Here is a 25,588-nt window from a genome sequence, read left to right on the forward strand (position 1 = left end):
AATAAAAGATTTTAATGTCAACTATGTATATATTATATAAAAAAATTGAAAATAATAAATTTCTTATACATAAAATATTTTATTAATATGTTGGTCAAAAGTAAGGAGATGTTTAATTCCTTGTGTACATACATATGTAAAACCAGCATAGACACACTCATCTAAAACAAGCAAAGAACCATCGTAACTCCAAACATGTGTGTATGTGTTTGTATGCACACCATGTGTCAACTCCATGTTGAGCATGGAACTTAAGAGATTTGATCTCTCTGTGTGCTTGATAAATCTAGGATATCATGAATCTATGCTAATATTTTTCATTAATAATTATCTTTTTATATATTCCATCTATTATATCAAATTTCATCATGTTATTAGCGGGAATTGAATGTGGGTGGGGATCTCATCCATTCCTCCCAACCACTTGAGATAAACCTAATTGACACAAAAGACTTAATTGTAAAGGTGTAGTCTAACTTATAGACAAAAGGACTTTCTTTTGCAATATTTTTCTAGTTAATTTCAACCAGAATCAGGGAGAAATTTTTAAAAACTTGTGTTTAAGTTGTTTAATTTTGAAAATTTAAGTGCCCCGGGGTTTTTTAGAGTGTTGAATCCATTTATGCATTCAAAAATGTGTTTTAAACAACAAAGAATCACATTCTTGCTTGAACTTATATTGTCGGATCACTGTGAAAAAAGTCATTTCGTCTATAAGTTAGACTACGCCAATTGTAAATATTACTGTTATAATTTATCAAGCCAATTATAAATATTACTATTATAATTTAATTTAATTTTATTGTTAAACATATAATTGAGTTTATTGATCATATTTATAATTAATATAATACATAAATTACGTTTTATTGAGTAAGATTGATTGTTTATATTTTTAATAAATAGTTATATTTTTAAATTTTGAAAAATAATATTTTATATTGTTAAAGAAGAATATATATTGTCTGAATGAATACTTACTTTTGCGAGTAGAGTTATTTTGAAATCTTTCTTCTCAATTCATCACATCCATATTTTAATTATGAATGGTGCTATTTCAAACCAACAAAAGTAGTGCATCTTCAGGATGAATAGAAATTTTGATCCAAGTAAATGTATAAATAGGAAAGAGTCCCGTGAACTTAAAGGATAGGTCAAAAGTCAAAAGAAGTAACTATGGGAGAGAATTAATAAATAAAAATAGAACAGATGATAGAATAAAATATATAATAATAACATTAATAAAATATTATTAATAATATTAATAAGGCGTAAATACTGATAAATATATACTAACTCAAAGGAAATATAAAATTAATAATATCAAAAATAAAATAAAATTAATAATAATAAATTAAAATTAATAATATTATAAATAATAACTAAAGGTTTAAATAATAATAATAATACCGAAACAAAAAAGGGATTCAGAGCTAGGAGATGAGAGATAAACCAAAAATCGAGAAAGAAAACAAAGAACTAATGAAAGAAAGAGGAGGAAAAAGGGGGAGGAAATTAAGAAAAAGTAAGCTTCAAGGAGAGATTATGAATCCAACTTTTATTGATTTTTCAACCATCATTCATGTTTAGATTGTTGGTATGTTTCTGAATGTTGATGGCTTCTCGGAACTTTTTTTGATGATAATGAGAAAGCCTAACAATGATGCAAGCATCCTCAATATAAATGTGATGATTAGTCTTTGTAGAATGCTCAACCAAAGCCGAGGAACAAAACGAATTATGCTTGAAATCCACAAAGTATTCTTGAATTCTACGCTTAATAGAACGACCTCTCTCACCTATATAGGTTTTTCTATAGGAACAAGGGATCATGTAAACACTTTTAGTGTTAGAGGAGTCAAACCTGTCTTTAACAAATCTAAGGGAAGAACGAATAATAATAAGTGTTTGAAGGTCATAGAGATATTATTCTTCCTTATAATATGAGCCAATTTGTGAGTGGTTCCTTGAATAAAAGAAAGTTTTGTAATTTCTCAACACATAGAGAGATTTGTAATTGCTTCAACACTTAATATGCAATTCTCACACACACACATATAGATGGAGAGAGAAAGATTCTATCTTGAGGATATATGCTTTCTACTTCTGAATAAGGAAGATGTATATTTAAAAATATATTAATAATAAAATAATATATTTAAATATGGAATCATAAATAAAATATTTCAATGGTCATAATGAGTAAAATATTGCAATATCAACTATGTATATATTATATAAAGCAAATGGAAATTAAAAAAAAAAATCTTATGGAAAAAACATTTTTGAGTCGAGAGGCTCATTCTACAGTGATATGTAATTTCGTCTATGCTTAACTTGGAGTTAATGCATGTCCCTTAAAAAATACTTTAAATAAAAATATGTCGGCTATACTAAAAATGTAAATGATTATATCATCACGCGCTGCCCCCCCCTGTGCTCTCAAGCTAGGGTTCTGGGCAAAAGAAAAAAATCTGATCATCGCGCGTTGTCCCCCTGCGCTCTGCAAGCTAGGGTTCTGGGAGCCATTCAGCGCCGCCCTGGCTGCTGCGCCCCTGCGCACAGCCTCGCCCTCCCCTCTCGCAGCTAGATGGAGATTCCTGAGGGCTCTGCCCCCCCTGCTGATCCGCCTCCCGAAGTCTCTGCCTTCAGATCTTTGATTGCATCCGGGACAAAACGCCCTCCTTCTGCATTCCAGCAGAAATTTATCAAAAGAATGGATACGATTCCTTCAGTTGCCCTGCCAGAGGAGGATACCTGCAAAGCGGCATTGAACCTGGCAGAAAGAGGTCTCATAGGCCAGTTTACAGGCTTATGGCCTTCCCCCAAATCCGTGGAGGAATGGACACAAAGAAACTGGAAACCTCTGATAAAAGACGGAGTTAAGAGCTACTTTGTGGGCAAAGGGTACTTTGTTTTTGTGTTTGAAAACACGGAAGACAGAAGCTTAATATTCAGAAATGGCCCCTACTTCATGGGGCCGCAGGGCCTGTATTTAAACAAATGGACTCCAGATTTCGATCCCTCCCAAGACGTCCCATCTGCCGTGCCGGTGTGGGTGAGACTCCCTCATCTGCCTCTTCACTGCTGGAATCAAAAATCGCTCCAGATCATCGGGAACGCGCTAGGCAAATACATAGATCAGGCTGTAAGAAAAGACCAATACTCATGCGCCCGAATCTGTGTTGAAGTGGACCTCGAGGAAGGATTGCCTGAAGCGATCAAGCTCACGGTGGCAGGTTGGACGCACGTCCAAGAGCTCGACTATGAACAGCTCCCCTTTAAATGCAGACACTGCCACGGTCACGGACACTTCGCAAAGCACTGTAAGAAGAGAGCAGAGGAGCAATCTGAAAAACATATCGGGGACCAATGGACCCTAGTCCAGAGAACAGCCCATGCAAAAAAAGATGCAGGAAAAAGCGCAGCAACAGGAGCTAGGAACATTCCCATTCCAACTCAGGAAACGGTAGAAATCTCAAAAGGAACGGAGGGTGTACAGACTGATCCACCGAACAAAGCTCAGGAAAACGAGGATCATGTAGAAGCCCCTCCTCCAAGCAAAGAGGGAGGGGTCGCCATCCAGATTGAAGCCTCCCAAGGCAGCCCCCCTAACCCCACCTATGCAGAAGTCACAAAGAAAAAGGCAGTCGAAAGCTCAGAGTCCTCAGAGGAAGAATTCTTTGAGCGCCCATTAAAAAGAGCCGGAAGGAAATCCCGCAAGGAAAAAAGAGAAGAAGAAGCAGAAAGGCTCAAAACACAAGGAAGCCAGTCCACAATAGAAATGACGATCGGAAGAAATAGCAGGCCCAGGTCATCCAAGGGTGGCTCCACCCCGCTCACAGGTAAATAATGAAGCTAGTCTCTTGGAATTGCAGAGGTCTGGGGAACCTCGCAAAAATAGAAGCAGTAAAGGACCTATTAAAGTCGGAACCTGCAGACATCCTCTTGCTCCAAGAGACAAAGATAGCAGGACAAGCTCTGCTAGAAATCAGCAAGTCAAAATGGAAGAAAAGCTCAGGCATAGCGGTCAGCGCTCGGGGCTCTTCGGGAGGACTGGCAACTCTCTGGACCGAAGATAAATATCAGCTGATCAAAACTCACGAGACCCTACATTGGATATTCACAGAAATAATCCACCTCGCAAGTAAGTTGGCTATCTCTCTTGTCAATCTTTATGTTCCTGTCAATTATTCTGAAAAAAGAGACTGCTGGAACTCTCTGGCAGCGTTTCTAGAGCAGGATACCCCCAACAATATCATTCTTGCTGGAGATCTCAACATCGTTTTGAAAGCCAAAGAGAAAAGAGGAGGCACCAATTCCAAGGATCCCATGGTTGTCGTAGTGGAAGAGCTCGCTCAGCAATGGGATCTGCAAGATTTCAACCCAATTCAAGGACTTTTCACTTGGTCAAACAATCGAACTGGGACAGAACACATTTCTGCCCGTTTGGATCGCTTTCTAGTGCAAACCTCTCTCCTCATGAATAAGAAGATCATAACAACAAAAATTTTGCCCAAGTTGTCCTCTGACCACAAGCCAATACAGCTCTGTCTAGAAGATGAAGAGGACTTGGGTCCCATTCCATTTCGCTTTTCTCCTCAATGGATCGAAAGGGAGGGCTTCTTTGAGACGGTGAAAGCAGCTTGGGCCACCTCCATTTCAGGTTCTCCAAGCTTCGTTTGGGAGCAAAAGCTGAAACTCACCAAAAAAGCTCTGAAGGTCTGGATCAAGAAACCAGCCCCCAACCCCACCTCCCAAAGAGTTGTTGCAGTCCTGGCACTGCACACCCTCCAAAACGACATGGAAAGCAAAAACATTAATGAAGAACTACTGGACATGGAAACAAAAGCTCAGAGAGCAGCCTTCCAATCCTTCAGAAAAGAGGAAGAGTACTGGAGATTAAAGTCTAGAAGCTTGTGGCTAAAAGCTGGGGATCGCAATACCTCTTTCTTCCACCGGCAGTACCGAGCCAGATTGTCAAGGAACTATATAGCAGAAATAAAGACATCGGAGGGCCAAACCTGCAAGGGATTCCAACAAGTCAAAGAAGCAGCTGAAATACACTTCCAAAATCTTTTCAGCTTGGATGCCCAAGGTGAAGAAGCGGATGAAGCAGAATTTCTCACTCACATCCCTTCCCTCATCTCTCCGGAGGACAACTCTGATCTTTGCAAACCGGTTTCGGAGGAAGAGATAATCAAAGTTATTTGGTCCATGGAATCCGACAAGGCCCCCGGACCTGACGGATTCACCATTCATTTCTACAAAGCATGCTGGGACATCATTAAATATGATCTACAAAAGATGATACGGGGATTCTTGAAAAAAGCTAAAGTAGGTGGCAGCACCAACTCAACCTATTTAGCTTTGATTCCCAAAGACTCCAACCCGGAAACTTTCGCTAGATTCAGGCCAATATCGTTATGTAATGCCTCCTACAAGATCTTGGCAAAACTGTTGGCTAACAGATTAAAGCCCTTGCTCCCTCGGATTATTTCTAGTTCCCAAGGAGGTTTCGTGGAAGGCAGGCACATTCTGGACAACGTCATTCAAGTGCAGGAGACCATACATTCAAGCAAGCAGAGAAAAGAGAAAGGTATGCTCATAAAGTTAGACATGGCGAATGCGTTTGACAGAGTCAACAGATCATTTCTCAGCAAAGTTTTGCTCTCCTTTGGCTTTTCTCCTCAGTTTGTTAATCTCATAAAAGCCTGCACGGATAACCCATGGATAGCCCCCCTCATTAATGGCAGGCCAGTCAACTTCTTCCAAGCTAAGAGAGGCATCAGGCAGGGATGCCCGCTCTCCCCCTTTCTATACATCTTAATGGCTGAATCTTTAAGTCGAAAACTTGAAGCCGAAAGAATGTCAGGATCCCTTCCGGGCCTCAAACCCACCAGCAGAGTAAACCCTCTGAATCATGCACTCTTTGCAGATGACTCGATTCTTTTGGGAGGTGCCTCAACCAGAATAGCTAAGGCCTTCGACACGGTCATCAGAAACTACTGCAAAGTCTCAGGAGCTTTGGTAAATGAAAGAAAAAGCGAAGTCTTCAGCTGGAACACTGATCAACAGGAGCTCAACAATATAGCTAATATTCTTGGATTCAAAGGGCACTCCCAATGGGACAGGATCAGATATCTTGGGCTTCCCATAATCTCAGGAGTGAACAAGAGGTCGCTTTGGAGCGACATAATAAGCAAATTCAAAACCAAAATATCGAAATGGGGAGGATTCTGGTTAACTAAAGGAGGCAAGGTCATTTTAATAAAATCTCAGCTGTCTGCCTTAATAATTTACCAAGCAGCATTCTTGCTCGCCCCCAGAAATGTTATGGATCAAATCTCCTCTCTCCTCAGAGACTTCCTCTGGCAAGGAGGCAGGGGCAATGATAAGAAACAGCACCTGGTAAACTGGGATACTGTCAAAAAACCCATCGATGAAGGAGGATTGCAAATACGTGACCCCTCCCTGGTCAACCTTGCCCTCGGTAGCAAAATCTTGTGGAAGATGATTAAAGAACCAAAGCATCCTGTTAGTGCCATTTTGAGATCAAAATACACTAACAAAGCTGATTTCAGAAACCTCCAGCTGGGATATACTGCCAACAGCACGCTGCTGTGGAAACTCTGTTACAAGAGCAGCAATTTCTTCAACCGAAATGCATACAGGATACCAGGGAATGGTAAGCACACTCGCCTCTGGCATGACCGTATAATGGGGCGAAATCCACTAATTGACAACGAGGAGATCTCCGATTTAAGAGACTGGCTCGTATCAGTCGGCAAGCTAAGCGTTTTTGACATTTCGGCTTGGGATCAAAGAGATGAATGGGCCGGTTGGGCAATCCACGATCCCCCTGCCCACCTGCAAACACAATTAAACAGTCTGCTCAATCTGATGGAAGATGCAGCACCGATTCACCGCTCCATGCAAGATCGATGGGGCTGGGGTCATTCTGGGGAATATACAACAGCAGAAGGTTACAAAGTGTTCCAAACAACAGGAAACAGCAAGCATAGTGCTGCGTTTTGGAAAAACGTATGGGAGCCTCTAGCACTCCCAAAAGTCAACTTTTTCTTCTGGACGTTGATTCATAACAAGATTCTTACCGGTGACAATCTGGCAAAAAGAAAGTTTGCTGGCCCTCACAGGTGCGCTCTTTGCAGGTGCAATGCTGAGACTGCTCAGCATCTATTCATTGATTGTCTGTTCGCCAAGGAAGTCTGGGATCTCATGCTCCAAGAATTCCACATGAACTCTCCCACTCAGATCTCTGTCTCAGATCTTTTTGCAGATTGGAGTCACCTTTACCCATATCGAATTCCTCATAAATCTTTCTGGCGCAAAGTCTGGAATGCCCTGCCCAAGTTCGTTTGCTGGCAGATTTGGTTGGCTCGCAACCAGAAGATTTTTAATGACCTGAATCACACTCCCTTGCAAGTAGCAGCAAAAGCCAGAACTTTCCTCCTAGAAGCGGCCCAGCTGCAGTATCACAAAGAGGACACAACGCTTCAGCCGGTTGAGAAGAGGTGGCTCGGATCTCTTGAACCTCAAAGCAGAAAGAACCTCCTCTCTCCTCAAACAGAGCATCCAATCTGGAAAAAGAGAGACTCTGATGAAACATTTCAGCACTGGTGGAGAGCTCAAAAAACTCACACAATCTTCTTCGATGGGGCGTCCAAAGGAAACCCCGGTCCCTCTGGTGCCGGAGGGATCATCTATTCCCCAGATGGTGTTTCCCGTGACTCTTTCTACTGGGGCCTTGGCCTGAAGACCAATAATCAAGCGGAGCTTCTCAGTCTCCTCAAAGCATGTCAAATTGCTAGAGAGAAAGGGATCAAAGATATACAGGTATTTGGAGACTCGGAGATTCTCATAAATAAGCTGAACACGGAAGAGCAATTCAGAAACGCAGGCCTCAACAGAACGTTGGAAAGACTGAAAAGAGTCCTCTTTGCCTTTGCTTCCTACAAATTTTATCATATCCTCAGAAGCTCAAATAGTGAAGCGGATTCGATGGCCAACAAAGGGAGCGCAATGGATAAAGGGCTGCTCTTCATAAACGAGGACAGATTTGTAGAAATCCCATGCTAATGTCAAGATTGAAAAGCAGTTTCTGCTGAACAAGTATGATGTAATTAGGGCTGCTCAGGCAAAGCCCCACTCTCTCTTTTCCACATAAATAAAAAAAAACATACCCGTTAAAGTTAAAAAAAAAAAAATGTAAATGATTATACATATTTGGTTAGTTTTAATTAAGAGCAATATAAAACCTCAATAATCTCATTCTCATTACAATAAATATGAAAAATATGTGGTAAAAATATTTCACTTTCACTTTTGGAGTTATAAATAAAATATTTCCATGTCTATGTTAAATAATATAATTTTATATAAAAATAATTAAAAAAATAAAAATAAAAAGTTTCTATTTATTTTACAAATATGTAAATATAAAACTTAAATAAATCGTTTTAATATTCATATTAACTAATATTTCTCTCTCTCTCTCTCTCGCTATATATATATATATATATATAGAGCGAGCGAGAGAGAGAGAGAGAGAGAGAGAGAGAGAGAATGTGTATATATATGTGTGATTTCAATATTCAAAAGAAAAGAGTAATTAAAGGTATAAGAATTTAGTTACTTTTTAATAAGAGAGAAATGTGTAATTCATTTAATTGTCAATAAAAATTATTATTAATAATAAATTATTGAAAAATACAATTTAAAACAGAGACAAAAAATCATTATAGATCTATCTAAATCATAGATTTATCAAGCACTAAAAGGGATTAAATTTCTTGACGTATAAATATTTTTTCAAGTTTTGCACAAGTTTACATATAATGAGATTTGATTCCTCTCGGATTTTAGTAGATCTATGGTTAAGATGGATCCATATTGATATTAATGTGTTTCTCAAAATTAAGGAGATGTGTAATTCCTTCCATGCTTAGCATGAAGTTATCACATGGTGTATGCATATACATAACCAGCATAGATCCATCTTAACTCCAAATCTATCAAGTGCCAAGAGGATAAAATCTCTTGAGGTTTTGTACTTTAAAAAAAGTTTGAACCTCAAGAGATTTGATCCCTCTAGATGCTTGATAGATCTAATGTTAACATGGATCTATTATGGTATATTGTATTAATAATTATATTTTTTAGTTTTTGAAAGACTTAATTGTTAATATCACCATCATTAACTTAATTTAATTGTTAAATATATGATTAAGAGCTCACTCTTCATCTTTATAATATATTTAGGATTGATATAATACATAAATTAATTTTTATTAAGTAAAATTAAGTGTGTACCTTTTTATTAACAATTATAACATTTTCCCCATATCGAGTGTTAGGGAGGGGATAGGTGGGGGAGGGCATGTCCACCACCCCACCAAGAATAAATGAGGGAGATGTGGCCAGTCATCCCCCATGTCGTTAAATCATAGGCTTGTATGCAAGTTGGAAAGGGATTACATTCCATACATAGACAATTGTTATGAATCGTCAAGTTTTAATGCTTGAGGTCTTTGCATTCATGCTAAAGCATAGATTTGCAAGTGGAAAGATCCAAAATAGGCATTGGTTATCATTATCAACTTGGTGCACCATGTGAATTCCTCATTCAAGGCAGAGAGTTTGTGCCCTAGGTACATTCCAACTTCGACACGAGCCAAGTTCTAAGCTTCGTTTAATTTCATTTATGACAATCAATCATTGATATTCATGGGTGCAGAGTCTAGCATAGGGAATTCATTCCAAGGAAACACGAATTTTTGGTTTAAATTACTAGTCGAGTAGGGCAATTCTTCGTTATTCTATTGTTTCTATTTGGAGCCAAGCTCCACTTTGGCTTTCATGTCAAGCTTTTTAGTCTTTTCATCTAGGGCCGAAAGTTTGGATCATCGTTTGTCTCCCTTTGTTGCTTGACTTATGTTATTCCCTTCATGTTCTTTGTCTTCTTCCTATGCTCAACATACATTGGGTGGTGAAGGCTAGTCTCAGATCTTGCCTATCTGTCTTATTACCAAGTTCGATTCTCACTCATCCAACCTCACTCATTTTCCCTACGCCACTTTGTTTTCAATCCTTGTCTCTTTGGGTCACTTCACTAGCACACCCCTACCTCTCCCTCCCACCTAATTTACCTTCCCCCGGTTGAGTTTTGACCCTGATGTTCATTGGTAGTTAACTATGTGTCAACAATGATCTAGGTATTATAGAGGAGTTGCCTACTACCACAAGATGGGATCTCGAGCCCAACTGTGAGTAGAGGCCTCAACAAGGTGCTAGAAAGATAATAACCCACTTCAAATTCAAGAAGAATTTGCTAAGGTAGAATGAGGAATCACTGTGGAATGTGAATGTTTAATCGATGTGGAAATTGCAAGTGACTTCAACGAATGGTTTTCGGGATATTGGGCACATGAGGGGAAGATTCAATCAATGTATGTAGTATGTACATCATTATTTTCTATTGGTACCTGGAAATCTCCTTGGAAAAGTCCTTTTGGACAAAAGCTAAGCTTGTGAGGAAATCTTGTTGATGTTAAACGAGCTACAACTCATAGCCCAAGGACTAGATTAGTGTTTGCAAAGGATTGAAGGCCACCTACACCTCCTTCCATATCCAAGTTGCTCACTAGGGAGCAATAGAGAGCCCATTGCTCTCAAAGAATTAGATTCTCCCAAAGCAAGTTGATGCACTCTATTCATTGTACTATTATTTACTTTTACCTTTGGTTTTCTAGTCTTTCAAGCATGTTAGTTGTTCTAGCAAGGCTTGGGCCTCACAGTTTCTATGTTATAATGTTGAATTCCCAAAACATAGTTAATTTTTAGATACTCAAAAAGCTTTGGTTCTGCCACTAGTCTAGTTTTCCTAGTGACAGAATAAGAAAAATTAGCTTGTATGCCTTAATTTACTTCTAATAAAATAAACCTCTTTTACCCAAACCAATAAATATATATATATATGAAAAGTAATATTTTATATGGTAAAATATATATATTTATATTATTATAAATCATATTTTAATAGATATTGTTAAAACATAATAGATTATATATTTAATTGTAGAAAAAAATAAAATATATACATTTTCATTCAAATATCTCAATAGATAAAATTTCTTATCTCACAACTAGAAATATCAAACATTAATTTAATATTTAATTTAACTAATTCAAATATAATCTTATTATTATTATTTACTCCATACAAATATTTTACTATAATAAAATAATTAAATTTATATTAAAAAAAATTAACATAATAATTTTTTGGAATGTAAATGAGATAACTTACACATCCTAAATTTAAGACAGCAACTTAATAATCTGACACCCTAATTAAAATAATTATATTAAACAGGTCTAAAAATACATATATATTAGCCTTTTAATACACCCTTTATATTTATGTTGCTAAACATCACAATAATTATTAGAATGGAGTGCTCTCTTGGCTGCAACTTCCAAAATATTACAATGGCTATTCAATCCAACAGCAGGTAGCTAACCAAATCAACTAAACCTAAATCCAGGCCCTTAGTTAAACCTAGCACTGTACATTGCCCATTCCAAAGCCAAAGATAGCATTCAAGAAATGGAGTGGCGCCTTCTTCTGGAGAGGATATGCCGAGCATCAGATGGCGCCTTCCCGCAGAGATTGTTGTTGTTGTTATTGAGCATGAGATTGTTGCCGTTGCCGTCTCTGGGTCGAAACAGCTTTCCCAACTTCTTGGAAAATGAGTGCAAGAATTTGTGTGTTGATGTGGACTTGACGAGCTCCTGTTTCATGGACACGTGGTCTTTCTCCAGATCTGTCAACCTCATCCTCATTCTCGCCACTTCCAGCTTCAGCTCTCTGTTTTCTCTTCGGACTGAGGCGTAGTTGTCCCTGGGGGAAATGGCGGCGCTGGGAGCCCCGCTGCTGAGCCTCTGGGGGTAGTTGGAACTGGGGATCAGGTGATCAGGCCCGCAGCTTCCATTCATGGCGTTGCGAAGTTTCAGCTGCTCGAAGTAAAGGACTTGGACTGCTAGCTGCACTGGGAGGCGTTCGTTCTGTGCTGCATGAGAGCAGGCTTCGTGGGAGAGCCTCTGGCAGTCCATTAGTTTGCAGAGTTTGTTGCGTTCTGCTTCCTTTATGTTTGGATGCGCCTGCCATCACAGAAATAGAATTGACTCCTCAAATTTAGATGGATACGAATTTAGATACATACCAGCATGAAAAAAATTATGCAAATTTTTATATGCAAATTTTTATGTTTATTTATTTGTCTTGACGATGAAATACACTGGTCGGTTCAACATGTTTAGACACATGATATTCGATCCTAAAAACAAATTTCTAAAAATTGATAATGATGTCAAAAACCTTAATTCAATAAATAATAATATAATTAATATGTGTATGGTGAGAGTATTTATAATATATTTCACAATTAAGAACATGTGTTTTTCATGTAAAATATTACAAGTTCAAATTCTATTTGTTATAGTTTTTATATTTTTATTTTTAACATTAGTATTATAATATGGGTTAACATAAAGAAAATAATGTTATGGGGTTTATAGTTAAAGATGAATTGATAAAATCTCTCATTTTTATGAGAGAATTTATAAATCATTAGTTTACATAGTGACACTTACCTAACTTGGAGATGTTTATAGTGAAAAATGAAATGATTAAATCTCTCATCTCTTACGGGAAAATCCCTAGATTTTTAGTTTTGCATGTTGACACCTCTCTAACTTGGAAACTGACAAGAAAACAATAGGATGTGAAGTCCATAAGGTGACAGAGGTGGCATACAACCAAAAGCGAAAAGATTGTGGGCGATGTCGAAGTTCTCTACTACCATTGTGCATGTCGCAGTTGGAGTTGATAGCATCAGTGTTTTCCCAAGACTCATGGAATTGTGTTTGGACGATCATCCATAATGACTTGGTGCACAATTCGAGTTTGGATTTTGTTTTCAAGGATGCATGAGCTGCTAGAGAAATGGAGGATGACTACAAGGTATTAACTAGATAGCTAAAAATGAATTGATAAAATCTCTCATGAGAAAACCCTTAGATCATTAGCTTGCATGGTGACCCCTGTACAAGGTATTAACTAGATAGCTAAAAATGAATTGATAAAATCTCTCATGAGAAAACCCTTAGATCATTAGCTTGCATGGTGACCCCTGTACAAGGTATTAACTAGATAGCTAAAAATGAATTGATAAAATCTCTCATGAGAAAACCCTTAGATCATTAGCTTGCATGGTGACCCCTCTCTAACTTGGAGGCTCATAAAAGCAGCAATAAGCTGTGGAGTCCATAAGGTGACAAAGGTGGCATACAACCAGAAGCTAGACGATGGTGGGCAATGTCAAAGCTCTTTACTACCATTGTGCCAGCCGACCTTGGAGATGATAGCATTGGTATTTTCCCAAGAGGCTTGGAAGTGTGTTTAGACAATGATCTAATGCACAATTCGGGTTTGGATTTTGTTTTTATGGATGCATGAGTTGTTAGAGGAATGGAGGGTCACTAAAAGGTATTAACTAGAAAATCCCAATGATAAAGGTAGATCTTGGCAAGGAAACAAGGAGTTGGATAGGAGACTAGTAAATTCCCTTGGACCTTACAAGCTTCCCTAATAATTTGTTGATTTTTCAACCATTTACATGGCTTTGTTGATGTTGACTAGGCTAAAGATCTAGACCATAGAAAATCCGCTGATGTTGACTAGGCTAAAGATCTAGATCATAAAAGATTTGCTGATTTTTCAACCATTTACATGGCTTTGTTGATGTTGACTAGGCTAAAGATCTAAATCATAAAAGATCAGCAAGTGGCGCCATTTACATGGCTTTGTTGATGGCTTTGTTGATGTTAAGTAGGCTAAAGATCTAGATCATAAAAGATCATCAAGTAGTTATGTGTTTGAATAACAAAGTGTGACAATAAAGTGCAATCTCCTTGGCAAATAACCTTGCTTATTTCTTCAAAATGAAACATATTAATGTGTAATACCACTTTGAGAGAGACATAATAAAAAACAAGAAGATAGCTCGAGAAAGTTGGCAACTTGCAAAATGTTGCAATTCATTCACAACGTTTGTGAACGCTTAGAACATTAAAACCTTAAAAAAAATCCATTTTTGATAATAATAAAAAATAAGACCAGCTGTGAAACAAAACCAAACCAGGCATAAAACACACCTTACCTTGAGAAAGATATCAATAGCTCTGTAGAGACCATCGTCCACCGGACGAGCATGATCAGGCAGAGCCTCAGCTAGTGCAACTAATTTGGAAACTGATAAGTTGGAATCCGGTGCAATCTCAGCAAGATAGCTATCCATAAGCTTGGAGACCTTGATTACAGCATTCTGATTTGGAGAGCCCATGCCATCAGACTCATAATTCCCATCGCCCTGACCATTCATCCCACCATCTGATAACTCTTCGGCTTCACGAACCTGCAAGAAATTTGCAACCAGGCGAAGCACAACATCGGTATCAAACAGGGTATGCTTTTCATCGTTGTAGCAGAAAGAGGGGATGAGCAGGTCATCCAAACTTGCTTGATCCAAATGGCCCCCAATTCTTTTTTCCAATTCCATTCTGCAGGAGGCCGTGGCATTGAGCATGATGGCTGTTCTGAGCAGCCATGAAAGGAAACTCAGGGGAATTGTGTTTGTGCAGCGCCCATCATTTTGTGGGGGAAGAAGACTCACCACAGTCTCCACAACAGATCGCTGCTCACGCTCCAGGACTGTCAATGGTGGAGAAACCCCAAGGGGTTTGAGCTTGGGTTGAGTTGGGCACTGAGGATCTCTCACCATGTTTTTCATATACCCTTCCAGAGAGCTTTGGGCATAATGCATTAGGGATCCACTGATTATGTCCTGCCCCAGGCCCCTGGATTTCATGGCAGTTAACACTCTCTGAAACATGTGAATGTTTAGGACTGTTAACTCTTTTCCCCACCAGGACTCTGTAGCAGGGGGAGGCTTGGGCCCCTGTTGAGCAAATCCCAGGCCAATTGGGTATAATCGGTTCTCCATGTGACTCGAACCACTGTATTGTAGACGAGATAGGCCTGTTGAGAGCTGTTCCTTGCAGGCATTGGAGGTTATTCCCTCAATGCATCTGGTGATAATCTTGAGGTCCTCTGCAAAGGGTAACAGATTCTCGCAGCTGTGGAGCACAGTGACTGAGTCTGAGAGGTTTTGACAAACTATTTCGTTGAGATAGGCTTCTGAGAGTGATTCCAGGCTTCCTTCGCCATAGTGGTCTGTCATTTCCAAATAGCTTGCAGCACATCTGAGTAGTGCCACGTTCACAGTTGTGATTTCTAGGTGTACACCATAACAGAACTTTGCTGCCAGTTCGAAGGCATCTGCTCCTCCTGGCATGTCTTGGAGATGGACTTTTCCATCTTTGGACTCTGCCAACTGTTTTCGGATCCGGCCACTTCGAGACACCAGAGGGAACTGCATATATTTCCAACATGATTCAAATAAGTCTAAAAATAAGATCTTAATAGCACAACACACACGTTAAAGTAGCAGCACAGCCTGCATGATGTATTGTTGAAATTAATTTTAACATAGATCTGAAAATATTTTGGAAATTTGATAGGGGAGACGTTGATTTTATCTCTGGAAATATTTTAGAATTTGCACTTAAAAATGGTTGATTTGATTCTTGCTTTTCCTAAAATATTTTAAAATTTACTATTTAAATAAAATGATCATGATCATTATGTAAAAAAGTCTTACAAATACATGTAATAAATATATGAGTGTGTGAAATAATAATAAAATCAAAATTTAATTTTCTTAACCTTTTTTAATTTGATGTTATAATTTTTATTGTTATTTGTAATGTAATTTGAAAAAAATTATATATTTACTTTATATAAATTTAATAACTAGAATGTATTATTTCAATAAGTTTTTGATAATTTTAGAATTTATCATTTAAATATATTAGAATTTAATGGAGTAGAGTGGTTAAGATAACTTTTACGTTTTCTGAAATATATTACAATTTGTAATTAACATGAGCCGATTTGGTTTTTTTCTTTTCTAAAATATTTTAGAATTTGCAATTAAAATAAGAATAATAGCTATATAAAAGTGTCTTACAAATAGATGTAATCAGTGTGAAGCAATAATAAAATGAAAATTTAATTACCTTAAGTTTTTAATTTAATTTAATTTTAATAATATACTAAATTTTAATAATATATTTTTAGTAAGATTATTATTGTTATTTGAAATATATTTTTCACTATATAAATAGATTTATAATTTTGAAAAAAATATTATATAATTAATTTATATAAATTTAGTAATTAGAATTTATCATTTCAATCAGTTTTTATCAAATTTTAAGTAAAATTTACAAAAAAGATATATATTTTTCAAAAATACTACAACAAAATATATTTCAAAAAATACTAAATTTTTAGACTGTACTTAATTTCAAATAATATATGTTATGGAGATTACTTATTTAAAAAATATATATAATATCTGAATAAAAAAATATAATATCTGAATCGAATTGAATAGTAAGGAAAAGGAAAAAAATTAAATGAATGTATGTTTAAGTGATTAGTCATTTGATAAGGTGTCAATAAAGTTTAAGTAAACCATATTAATTAATATTTTTTTTTGGAACCCCACATGGTGACAGTATTAATTGGATTTCAAATTCTGATCTATCATTCAATGAGTGTCTAAATAGCCCACTCAAAACAGTTTTATCCTCTATAGACTATAGACCAAAAGTTAGTATTTAAAATTTTATTAAAATATAAATACATTTATTTTTAACCTGAATTGAAAATATATTTATATTTCATAAAATGTGTGTCGGGGCACAATTGTATAGTCTTTACAAGTATTTTATACTGGTCCAAACTTACCAACATTGTAGTAAGCAACAAAATTCTAAAATGTGATCCAAAACTAAGCCTAGAGTAGGCACAAGGGCGTTGCAGTGTTCTAAAAATGCTAGCTTGTAGATGAAAAATGACCAACTAAAAAAAGACACTTACAAAACATGGTTCATAGGTAGCCTTAAGGAACTAGTGTTAACCTTAGAACCCATCAACTTTAAGGTTTCATTTTGCTAAATGGAAAAAAGACACTTACAAAACATGGTTCATAGGTAGCCTTAAGGAACTAGTGTTAACCTTAGAACCCATCAACTTTAAGGTTTCATTTTGCTAAATGGACTACCTCATTGAGAGGAGGTTTACCTTCTTGTTGTGCCGATGGATATGAATAAATGATTTGGAGCAAAAGCTTCCTAGAATATGATAGATCAATTTTAAGATAACTTGGAGTTTGATGTGAGAAGGAAGAGACCAATTGATGAGGTGGCACAAAAGAATGGTAGAGTGACCAATAATAATGAGATTTTGAATTCATAGAGTAACCTTAAGTTTGGTTGTTTGTGAACATTCCTAAAACCCAGAAAAAATAGATATTCCCATTAATTGTTGAAATGATAGATCAAAAGCTCCCTCTCCACTCTTGCCGCCCCTAATATTATAAATAAATAGATATAAATTATTAAAATTACAATTTGGACATGATTTTTTTTAAATAGGTCTGGATAGTCAGAACTACTAAATAAAAAATTCAATCAAATTCATCCTAATTTATTTTAGAGAAAGAAGGTGAAGATGATTAAACATTTCAATCAAATTCATCATAATTTATTTTAGAGAAAGAAGGTGAAGATGATTAAACATTTATAGTTTTTTAAAATAATGTAAGTTCCAGACTGTTCAAATTGCTATCTAAATGACAAACCAATGGAATTAAGATGTTAGTACTCAATTTATAGATTGAAGGTGAAGATGATTAAAAGTGAAGTCAATTGGTTTCCAGTTAGAATAACTTGCACCATATGACTTTAATGCAACCTACACAATTCCAAATGTTTATATAAAAATTGAGATGCAGTAAAGAATGTTGAGATATATAGGATCGGAAGCTCTTTAACGCCAATGACATATATCCCAGCATCTATTACTGCACTGCTGAGCGCTTATTGATGATCTCTGATGAGTAGATGCACGGCAATGAAATGCAATACATAATGTTAACCATGGATGACTTTGGCAAATGAAAAACCAGTATCAGTAATAAAAAATGAGAACCGGAAATAGAATATCAATGAGCAGTGAGTTATCAAAGACGTACTTTGTGAAGAGCAAAAATGGTTCCTCCTACTTCTACAGAAATATCGCTGGGGACGTCCGACAGCAGCCTGTGAAAACATAACCATAACAATCGTCAATTTCAGTTCAGAGCAAAAAACATCTCTGCTTATTCTGGATTTATTGTGTAAAGTGCATGAAAACATCACTGTGTCCTGATTCCTGATGATGGGTAAAGTGTCCGGACGGATGATATGATATGATAGGTGAAATATTCGACCTGACATTTCATGCACTCTACACAGTAAATCCAGAATAAGCATCACAATATTAATTCCTGCGGTGGAAATCTACATACTCAAAAACATATTTGCTCTGAATAAACAGAAACAGAAAACTATGTCCAGTGTTCAATTAGTACATTTTATTGGTCTTCAATGGAATCTGATTTAATACACTTTATTGGTCTTCAATGGAATCCGACCGCCCTGAATTGAATTGAATATGAATACATGAATGCCATTGAATCTGATTTAATACACTTTATTGGTCTTCAATGGAATCCGACCGCCCTGAATTGAATTGAATATGAATACATGAATGCCATTGAATATAAGGACATGTTTGTGTAAATGCCTGTTGCGATTCATGTCTCTCAACTGAATATACAGGCATGAATGGCGTTGAATTTAAAGATATGAATATGAATGTGAGAATGCCAAATTGCCATTCATGTCTTTATCATTCAATCAGTAATTCAATTCATGGGGTCAGATTCAATCAAAAAGAAAAAATGCAGTGGAAACAGGTTAGTTTTTAGAATCATGTTTGTCAGAATGATAAGTTTTTTCATCTCCACGAATAGACTTACAGTTAGTGCTATCGAAAGAGGATAATGATTGATTTTGAGCTTTCCTTGTATTTATTTCTAAAGTCCAATGACAAAATCCCCATCTGGGCCTCCACTCAGTTCCCTTCTTTCGCAACAAACGAATCAACTGTCTGACAAATCTAAGAGTTGTGCCTCTATTGATGGGGAAGTGGCATTGTGATTAGCCACTGTGCCTGCTAGAGCAATTGAATTGTAGTTGTCGTATCCATTAAAACTTGATCAGTTTCAGAGGAAGTGTCAATGGGTTTTAAACAGGATGGTTTTGGATAATGCATTAATCGGTCTAACCATTTGCAAATACAAATACAATTGCCCTTAATAGGTTTGCTTATCAACCCTGCAAAAGTTTAGACCTTCAAACAAATGATTGATGGCACAAAGAGATTGAGGTTGATGGCACAAAGGGATTGAGGTTACAGACAAACCTTTCACTTGTGGACCGACAGAGGATTATAATTATTTGGGAATCTGTGACTCCAATACAGTGCATGCTCTCATGCCCTATAATCTCTGCCACAAACAGTCCATATCAATATTCTGTGGGCCATCACAGATTGATGGTGAGAAGTTTCAATTTGAGTTGATGTGAAACTTCACACAATACAACCATCTGTGTACCATGCTGATTTGGATCTGTATATCTGAAGCCACAGAGAGTGCGAGGCTACAATGGATTGATAGGATCTAGACACCGCTACAGACATCTTCGGACCAACTTGACTAGGGTCCCCTCCATGTGCACGAAGAGATCGGTCTAACACCAATCTCTCTGCTTCTGCCCTTTGGCGTTTCTCAGATAATATGTGGGCCACATTAAGGGCACTAATGACATATTTTCTACAAATGATAATGAGGCTTTGTTGCCACCCTCAAATCATGAATTCTATAAAATCTAAAGCTGGCCAAAGCTTTAGATTGGCAACTGGCTAGTAGATGTATTTATAAAATTCTAAGTTTGAGTGGTTTAATTTGTACCATCCAGGTGATGGAAGGGTTTTTTAAGGTGTGGAATTTATTTATTTAGTTAAAAGAAATTTAAACTAATTAAAATTCACAATTTTACTCACAAATATATTTTGTGATTCTAATTCCAAAAAATCACAATTTTATCTGCAATTATATCCCAAAATTCTAACTCAAAAAAAGAATAATTAAACAATGCCAGAAAGAAATAAGAAACTGAAGAAGTTGATTTGCTCTTGCCCATTAACCCAATGGTCATAAATGCAGAGCAACAATGCACTAGAAGATTCCGCACGATATCTCAATATAGGATAAACTTGCATTGATGAGCAACGCAGACTAGACGGAGGTAGAAGAAACACAGAAGAAACGACACAGAGTATCAATCGTGTTCAAAAAGTTCAGATATGCATGTGTTGTTTCCTAAGAATACAGCAGACATTCCAACTATGCTATGTCAGAGTGGTTGATTGAACACGTGAGCTTACATTATGTGTACTGTGTAGTTTTCTTTCTCACAACCAACCAGTGGCAGATGGTTGTGGGTGTGATGGATATGACCCATATCTCTGAATGGAAATGGACGATGAGGCCAAGAAGATGGCAAAATGCCCACATTTCTGAATAGAAAAAGGAAAAGGAACGCTGAACTTATGACTTACTAAGCTTCGGACATTTATCTTGGAGCTGCAGGTCTGCTCATGTCCTGTGGGGCTTCAATCCGAGTAAGTGGAGATACATCTTGTTTAATAAAATTCAATGGAACTTGCTGGTTTGTTAGATCATGATGCTTCATTGGCTCATTTGATTCTAAAGGTATTGAAGCAATAATTCTATCAAAGCTTCAATTGCAGCTGTTTCCAGTAAGATGTTTTTTCTCCTGCTTGCGTTAACGAAAAGTCTACTGCATAAATTTTGAAGGGAAGTTTTGTTAAAGCTGAATTGAGAAATGTTCCAACGTTGTAGGGTCAAAAACATTCCTTTGTCAAAAACATTCCTTTTTCACAGAGAATGCACGGACATGGTAGAAGAGCAATCTGAAATTCTTTTTTTGTCCTTCCATATTCAGATATGATTGTGTAAATCATGCCATTCAAATTTGCAATTCCAAAATATTTTAGTTAAATTTTATGAAAAATTAGCAAAGATTATATTCTAAAAACTCAAAATATATAACAAATAGACTATATCATTAAAATTAAACTGGTGTTTAGTTGCCCACAGGGTAGAGTAGAGTGTGACAGGGTGTTCTATTAAGGCATTCCTTGGTGTAAAGGTCACCGGTTCGGAACTCTGTGGGCAGAAATCCAGCCATAATATGGCTAGTGTGTCCTAGGCCAAGTGCGATCCCTGGGTGATCTAGATGTCTTAGATGCCCCAAAATCACTGCTACTCAAGCCACATATTAAGTGTGCCACCTCAAGACTCACGTAACCTAGAAAACAAAAAAGCTAGTATTTACTCATATATTGACATTAAAAAAAACTATGATTTGAATGCATTTTGATAACATTATATACTTGTTTACTTTTATTATAATTTTGAAAATTTTCATAATGAAAGCAAATGTTCTGAGATTGAGCTCAGTGGGTAAGTTCTAACAGTTTATATGCTGAGAGTGAGCTCAATGAGTAAGTTTAATAGTTTAATTGGTTAGTTAAGAAGTTATGTGCGCAAATCTAATAAATGTTCTGAGATTGAACTCAGTAAGTTTAGCAGTTTCTATTCTGAAAGTGTGTTCAGGGAATAAGTCCAATGCTTTAAATTGGTTAATTAAGAAGTTACGTGTTAAACTCTAATAGAGTTCCTTGTTAAATTTTCCAGTAAAACTGTACAACTTATCTATATAGGCTGGTAAATTGTAATGTTAAGTTTCCAAAGAAAGCTGAGCTCAATTTTCTCTGAATATGGGTCATGGGTTTCAACTTTCACCCAAAACAATATATTCTAAAAACTCAACTCACAGAATTTTCTGTAAACTGTACAGTATTTGTTTACACTTCATCCTGAGGTATGAGTAAGTCTATAAATTTCCTAGATTTTTCATTTTCCCTATGAGATCTAAACAAATCAATATATTTCTCTCTTCATCAAATAGAAGTATTAAAAAGAGAAACACATGCTTAGAAAACAAAAACATAATTATCTGCAATCAGATTATGGGAACTTGGAAGGGAGCGACAGAAATACCATTCATTTGTCCGCTTGACAGTGAAGCTGGAACGAGTGGAGCGCTTGACTGGTACGCTGGGCTTCTCATTCGTGGTCGTCATGACTCCCATGTTTTGAATGTCTCAATTCCGTTAGTTCAGTTGCAGAGAATCCGTCCCCCAATTAGTAAAGTATTTTCCACCTCCTTCATCCCATATAACTCCAAATGCAGTACCAGTACTACTACTATTGTTTTCATGATCAAACAATGCAATGAAAACCTAAAGACTCATTATAGCGAGGATTTCTCAATCAGAGCAGGGGAGCTCTGTTAGGAACCCAAGTTCCAGGATGCATAAATACTGTTAGTGTCACAGGCCATAAATTCTTGAAGGCTCTGATCTCCCTTTCTGAGTTATCTGAAATTTTCTCTATTGAACCTCACAGGATTCTTCCTGATGTAATGATTTGTATGCTAATTTTTAACTACCCTTCACGTTCGGTTGAAGAAAAAAACAGTTGGACGAGGGTGTTTCAGCTGAAAAGCATCGGCCCATCATCTGTTCAATCTGAAAAGCATGGACAATCAATAGAGATTATAAATCAATGACTGGACTGGACTGAAATTAGTGTCATAGTATACTCAAAATACAGGGATTACCAGAGGGTCATCTGATATATATCATGCAACTGAAAAGCTATAGCTTTGTTCATAGAAAAATATCTCTAAAGCAGCATATTTGAAGTATATGATACTATCATACTTGAAGTAGATTACGATACTGCCAGACCAATCAGGCCACATGGATTTGCTCCAAAACACTCTATCACACCCATTCAATTAGGAAGTAGAATATCAAATTCAAATATGTATGGGCTCCATCCTTGAGGTGTCAAGGTTCTGGAATTTTAGTTAATTTTAAATACATTGAGCAGCCCTAGCTATGGGTTGTGAAGGCTTATTTTTTATTGGAAACTCAAAAAATTACAACTGATGGTCCCATATACAGACACTCATAACAGTTTCCCTGCATATTGAATATAAAAGCAGTGTGAACCAGTCATTATTGGTACAATTCCTTAAATTATTAATAATAAGAAATAGGAGTATGAGTATGTGAGAATTTTCATTAAAAAAGTGAATCAAAAAGTATGTCAGACAATTTCCATTAAACAAGTAAATCAGAAAGATTGCGAAACAGCTTAAGTTTTCTGGTTTGTGATCGTAGCTAAAACCATTTAGTTTTGTGAGCAGGGCCCAAAAAACATTTATTTACTTGCCATCATCATTATTAGTACAATTTCTTAAAATATTAACAAGAGGAGTATGAGTATGTAAGAATTCCCATTAAAAAATTGAATCAAAAGGTATGTCAGAAAATTTCCATTAAATAGGTAAATAAAAAAGATCGTGAAACAGCTTAAGCTTGCTGGTTTCTGAATGTAGCTAAAACCATTTACATGTTTGAGTAGGCCCAAAGATATTATATTGACTTGCCATCATCCTCTTCCATTCCAGCCTGTCAAATTGAAATGGAAACCTGAATACAAAACAATTCTCCGGGATTTTGATTGCCATTGATGCAGTTAATTTAATGTCCTGCAATATCTAAACTTAGATTAGATTCCTATATAGACCTGGACCCAACTGATATATTAGCTGTATAAAAGCTTTTTCCTAACCACACCATCATAAATATAAAAATTTAAAAACCATTAAAAGGAAAAGTGACTTTTGTCAATTTATTGATTTTGACCTAAGCCCAACATGCCCCACAAGTGTTCCCAGCATGATATCTCCTGAATTTCTTAAGAATTTCATACAAAGTGGAGCTTCTCATTTTGGGTATTGAGAACTTTGATATGGTGAGAGAATATGATCTCGTGATTTCATTGCTTTCCATGAACAACAATCATTACCGGACCAAATTTGTTGGTGGTGGCACATCCACTTCCACATGCTGCACACATATTTCAAAGGCCAGCCCCACACCATCAACATAGTACAGTGCACTGAGGATTCCATGCCATGCTTTGCGGTCCTACTCGCTGTGGCCTACATGTCCCTGGTTTTCCTCGTAGGCACATGATAGGGAAATACCTGTTCTCTTCTCCCATTACAGTCACGTTGTGTTGTCTGTGCCCTCTTGGAATACTTTTCAAAATGAACTGGGCTAAGGAACCCCAATATTTATGGTATCCAGAAGCCACAGGTGCGTATACTCATTAACTCAACTGTAGCCTTCAGTGTCAAGGTGGATGTCATTCTGGGTATCCAAATTTTATTCTACATCATTATCTGCATAGTATAATAATCAGGGCCACTGGAGAAATCTTTTTAAAACAAAACAGCACTAGACCATGTAGGCTTGTGTGTATGCAACACATGCAAATTCTAAAAAAGTACCAAAATTCGAGTCCAATCTTTCTACGTTACTGTCTCAAAAGTAGTTGACAGAATGTCTGCCCAAAGGATACATGCCTTTTTCGAGAATATGGTGTGTGATGTGTCTTCCTCCTCGCCTTCAATGGAGATAGGATTACACAAATACACATCCACTCGTATAATTCAACTCAACAACTTTAAAAACGTAACCTGTAAGGTGTTTATTTGCTTTCTTAAAAGAGGAACAGAGATGTTTTTTAGGTAGATTTTCAAAATTCCAAAGAAATTGGTTGGAATTGTAAATATAAGATGCTGGTCTTAAAAATATTTACTAAATTTATTTATATAAAAAAGAGAATTATATTTAATAAATTTTTTAATAAAAATTTGGGCAGGGAGGGAGTTTAATCTGGAAGATGTCAAAGAGGATTGACACAATAATTTTTCAATAGCTTAACTGGGAAGATATCAAAGAAAATTGACCCAATAATTTTTTATAACAAAATATAGAAACTCTACCAATTAAATTAACCCTAAAAACTTTCCACTTATTAATATTAATATTAATATTACATCAACATTACATCAAAGAATCCAACCAAAGCAACAATAAAAATACTAGAGTGTGATAAAAAATTTATATTAGATATATGTCATAAAGGAGGTTAATTAGAGCTGTACATAAGTTTCAGGCCAATCTCTTCTTTTAATGGTGACCAATGTTCATTAAAGTTAGATTTTGAGGATCACAAAGTACTCCGAAGAATGCAGATTTCTTTACTTTCTAGTATCATACTGTTTTGGGAATATCAGATTATAGATTTTCAAGATCACAAGTACTATGAATACATGCAAAATTCTCAAACTTTTCTGATATTAAAAAATTATTATTTTGAATTTATGGAAGTTTTTTTATAGTTTTTAGTAAATGTATAATTTATTTGATATTTTTTAAGGAAGAAGAAATATTAAATAAATTATAATAATTTATCTA

At 36.3% G+C, this 25,588-nt stretch overlaps 1 protein-coding gene across 3 annotated transcripts; it reads right to left on the reverse strand.

Moving 5' to 3' along the window:
• Nucleotides 1–11,389: 11,389 nt before the first annotated feature.
• On the reverse strand, nucleotides 11,390–23,823 carry LOC149200410 (BTB/POZ domain-containing protein At1g03010-like). Of its 3 annotated transcripts, none has more exons than XM_089402726.1 (5): nucleotides 23,670–23,823; nucleotides 22,248–22,777; nucleotides 18,246–18,312; nucleotides 14,244–15,515; nucleotides 11,390–12,183 (listed from the first exon to the last, which is right to left on the reverse strand). In XM_089402726.1, the coding sequence occupies exons 2-5, from the start codon at nucleotides 22,337–22,339 to the stop codon at nucleotides 11,623–11,625; spliced, it is 1,992 nt and encodes a 663-aa protein (XP_089258852.1). In that variant the 5' UTR covers nucleotides 22,340–22,777; nucleotides 23,670–23,823; the 3' UTR covers nucleotides 11,390–11,622. The 3 variants fall into 3 exon arrangements, with proteins under 3 accessions (XP_089258852.1, XP_089258853.1, XP_089258851.1); XM_089402727.1 differs by lacking the exon at nucleotides 23,670–23,823 and adding an exon at nucleotides 22,973–23,250; XM_089402725.1 differs by lacking the exon at nucleotides 23,670–23,823 and adding an exon at nucleotides 22,870–23,250.
• Nucleotides 23,824–25,588: the final 1,765 nt, after the last annotated feature.

Source organism: Pinus tabuliformis, chromosome 2_1 (assembly GCF_031772625.1).
Source record: "Pinus tabuliformis cultivar Carrire ecotype Pingquan chromosome 2_1, CPIR1, whole genome shotgun sequence".
Taxonomy (NCBI): Eukaryota; Viridiplantae; Streptophyta; class Pinopsida; order Pinales; family Pinaceae; genus Pinus; species Pinus tabuliformis.

Coding starts and splice junctions, on each gene's coding strand:
- LOC149200410 (XM_089402726.1), bottom strand. CDS start 22,339: ATGGGAGTCATGACGACCACGAATGAGAAGCCCAGCGTACCAGTCAAG. Junction 18,313..22,247: donor GTCAAGCGGACAAATGAATG/GTATTTCTGTCG, acceptor ATGTTTTCACAG/GCTGCTGTCGGACGTCCCCA. Junction 15,516..18,245: donor CCATTTTTGCTCTTCACAAA/GTACGTCTTTGA, acceptor AAATATATGCAG/TTCCCTCTGGTGTCTCGAAG.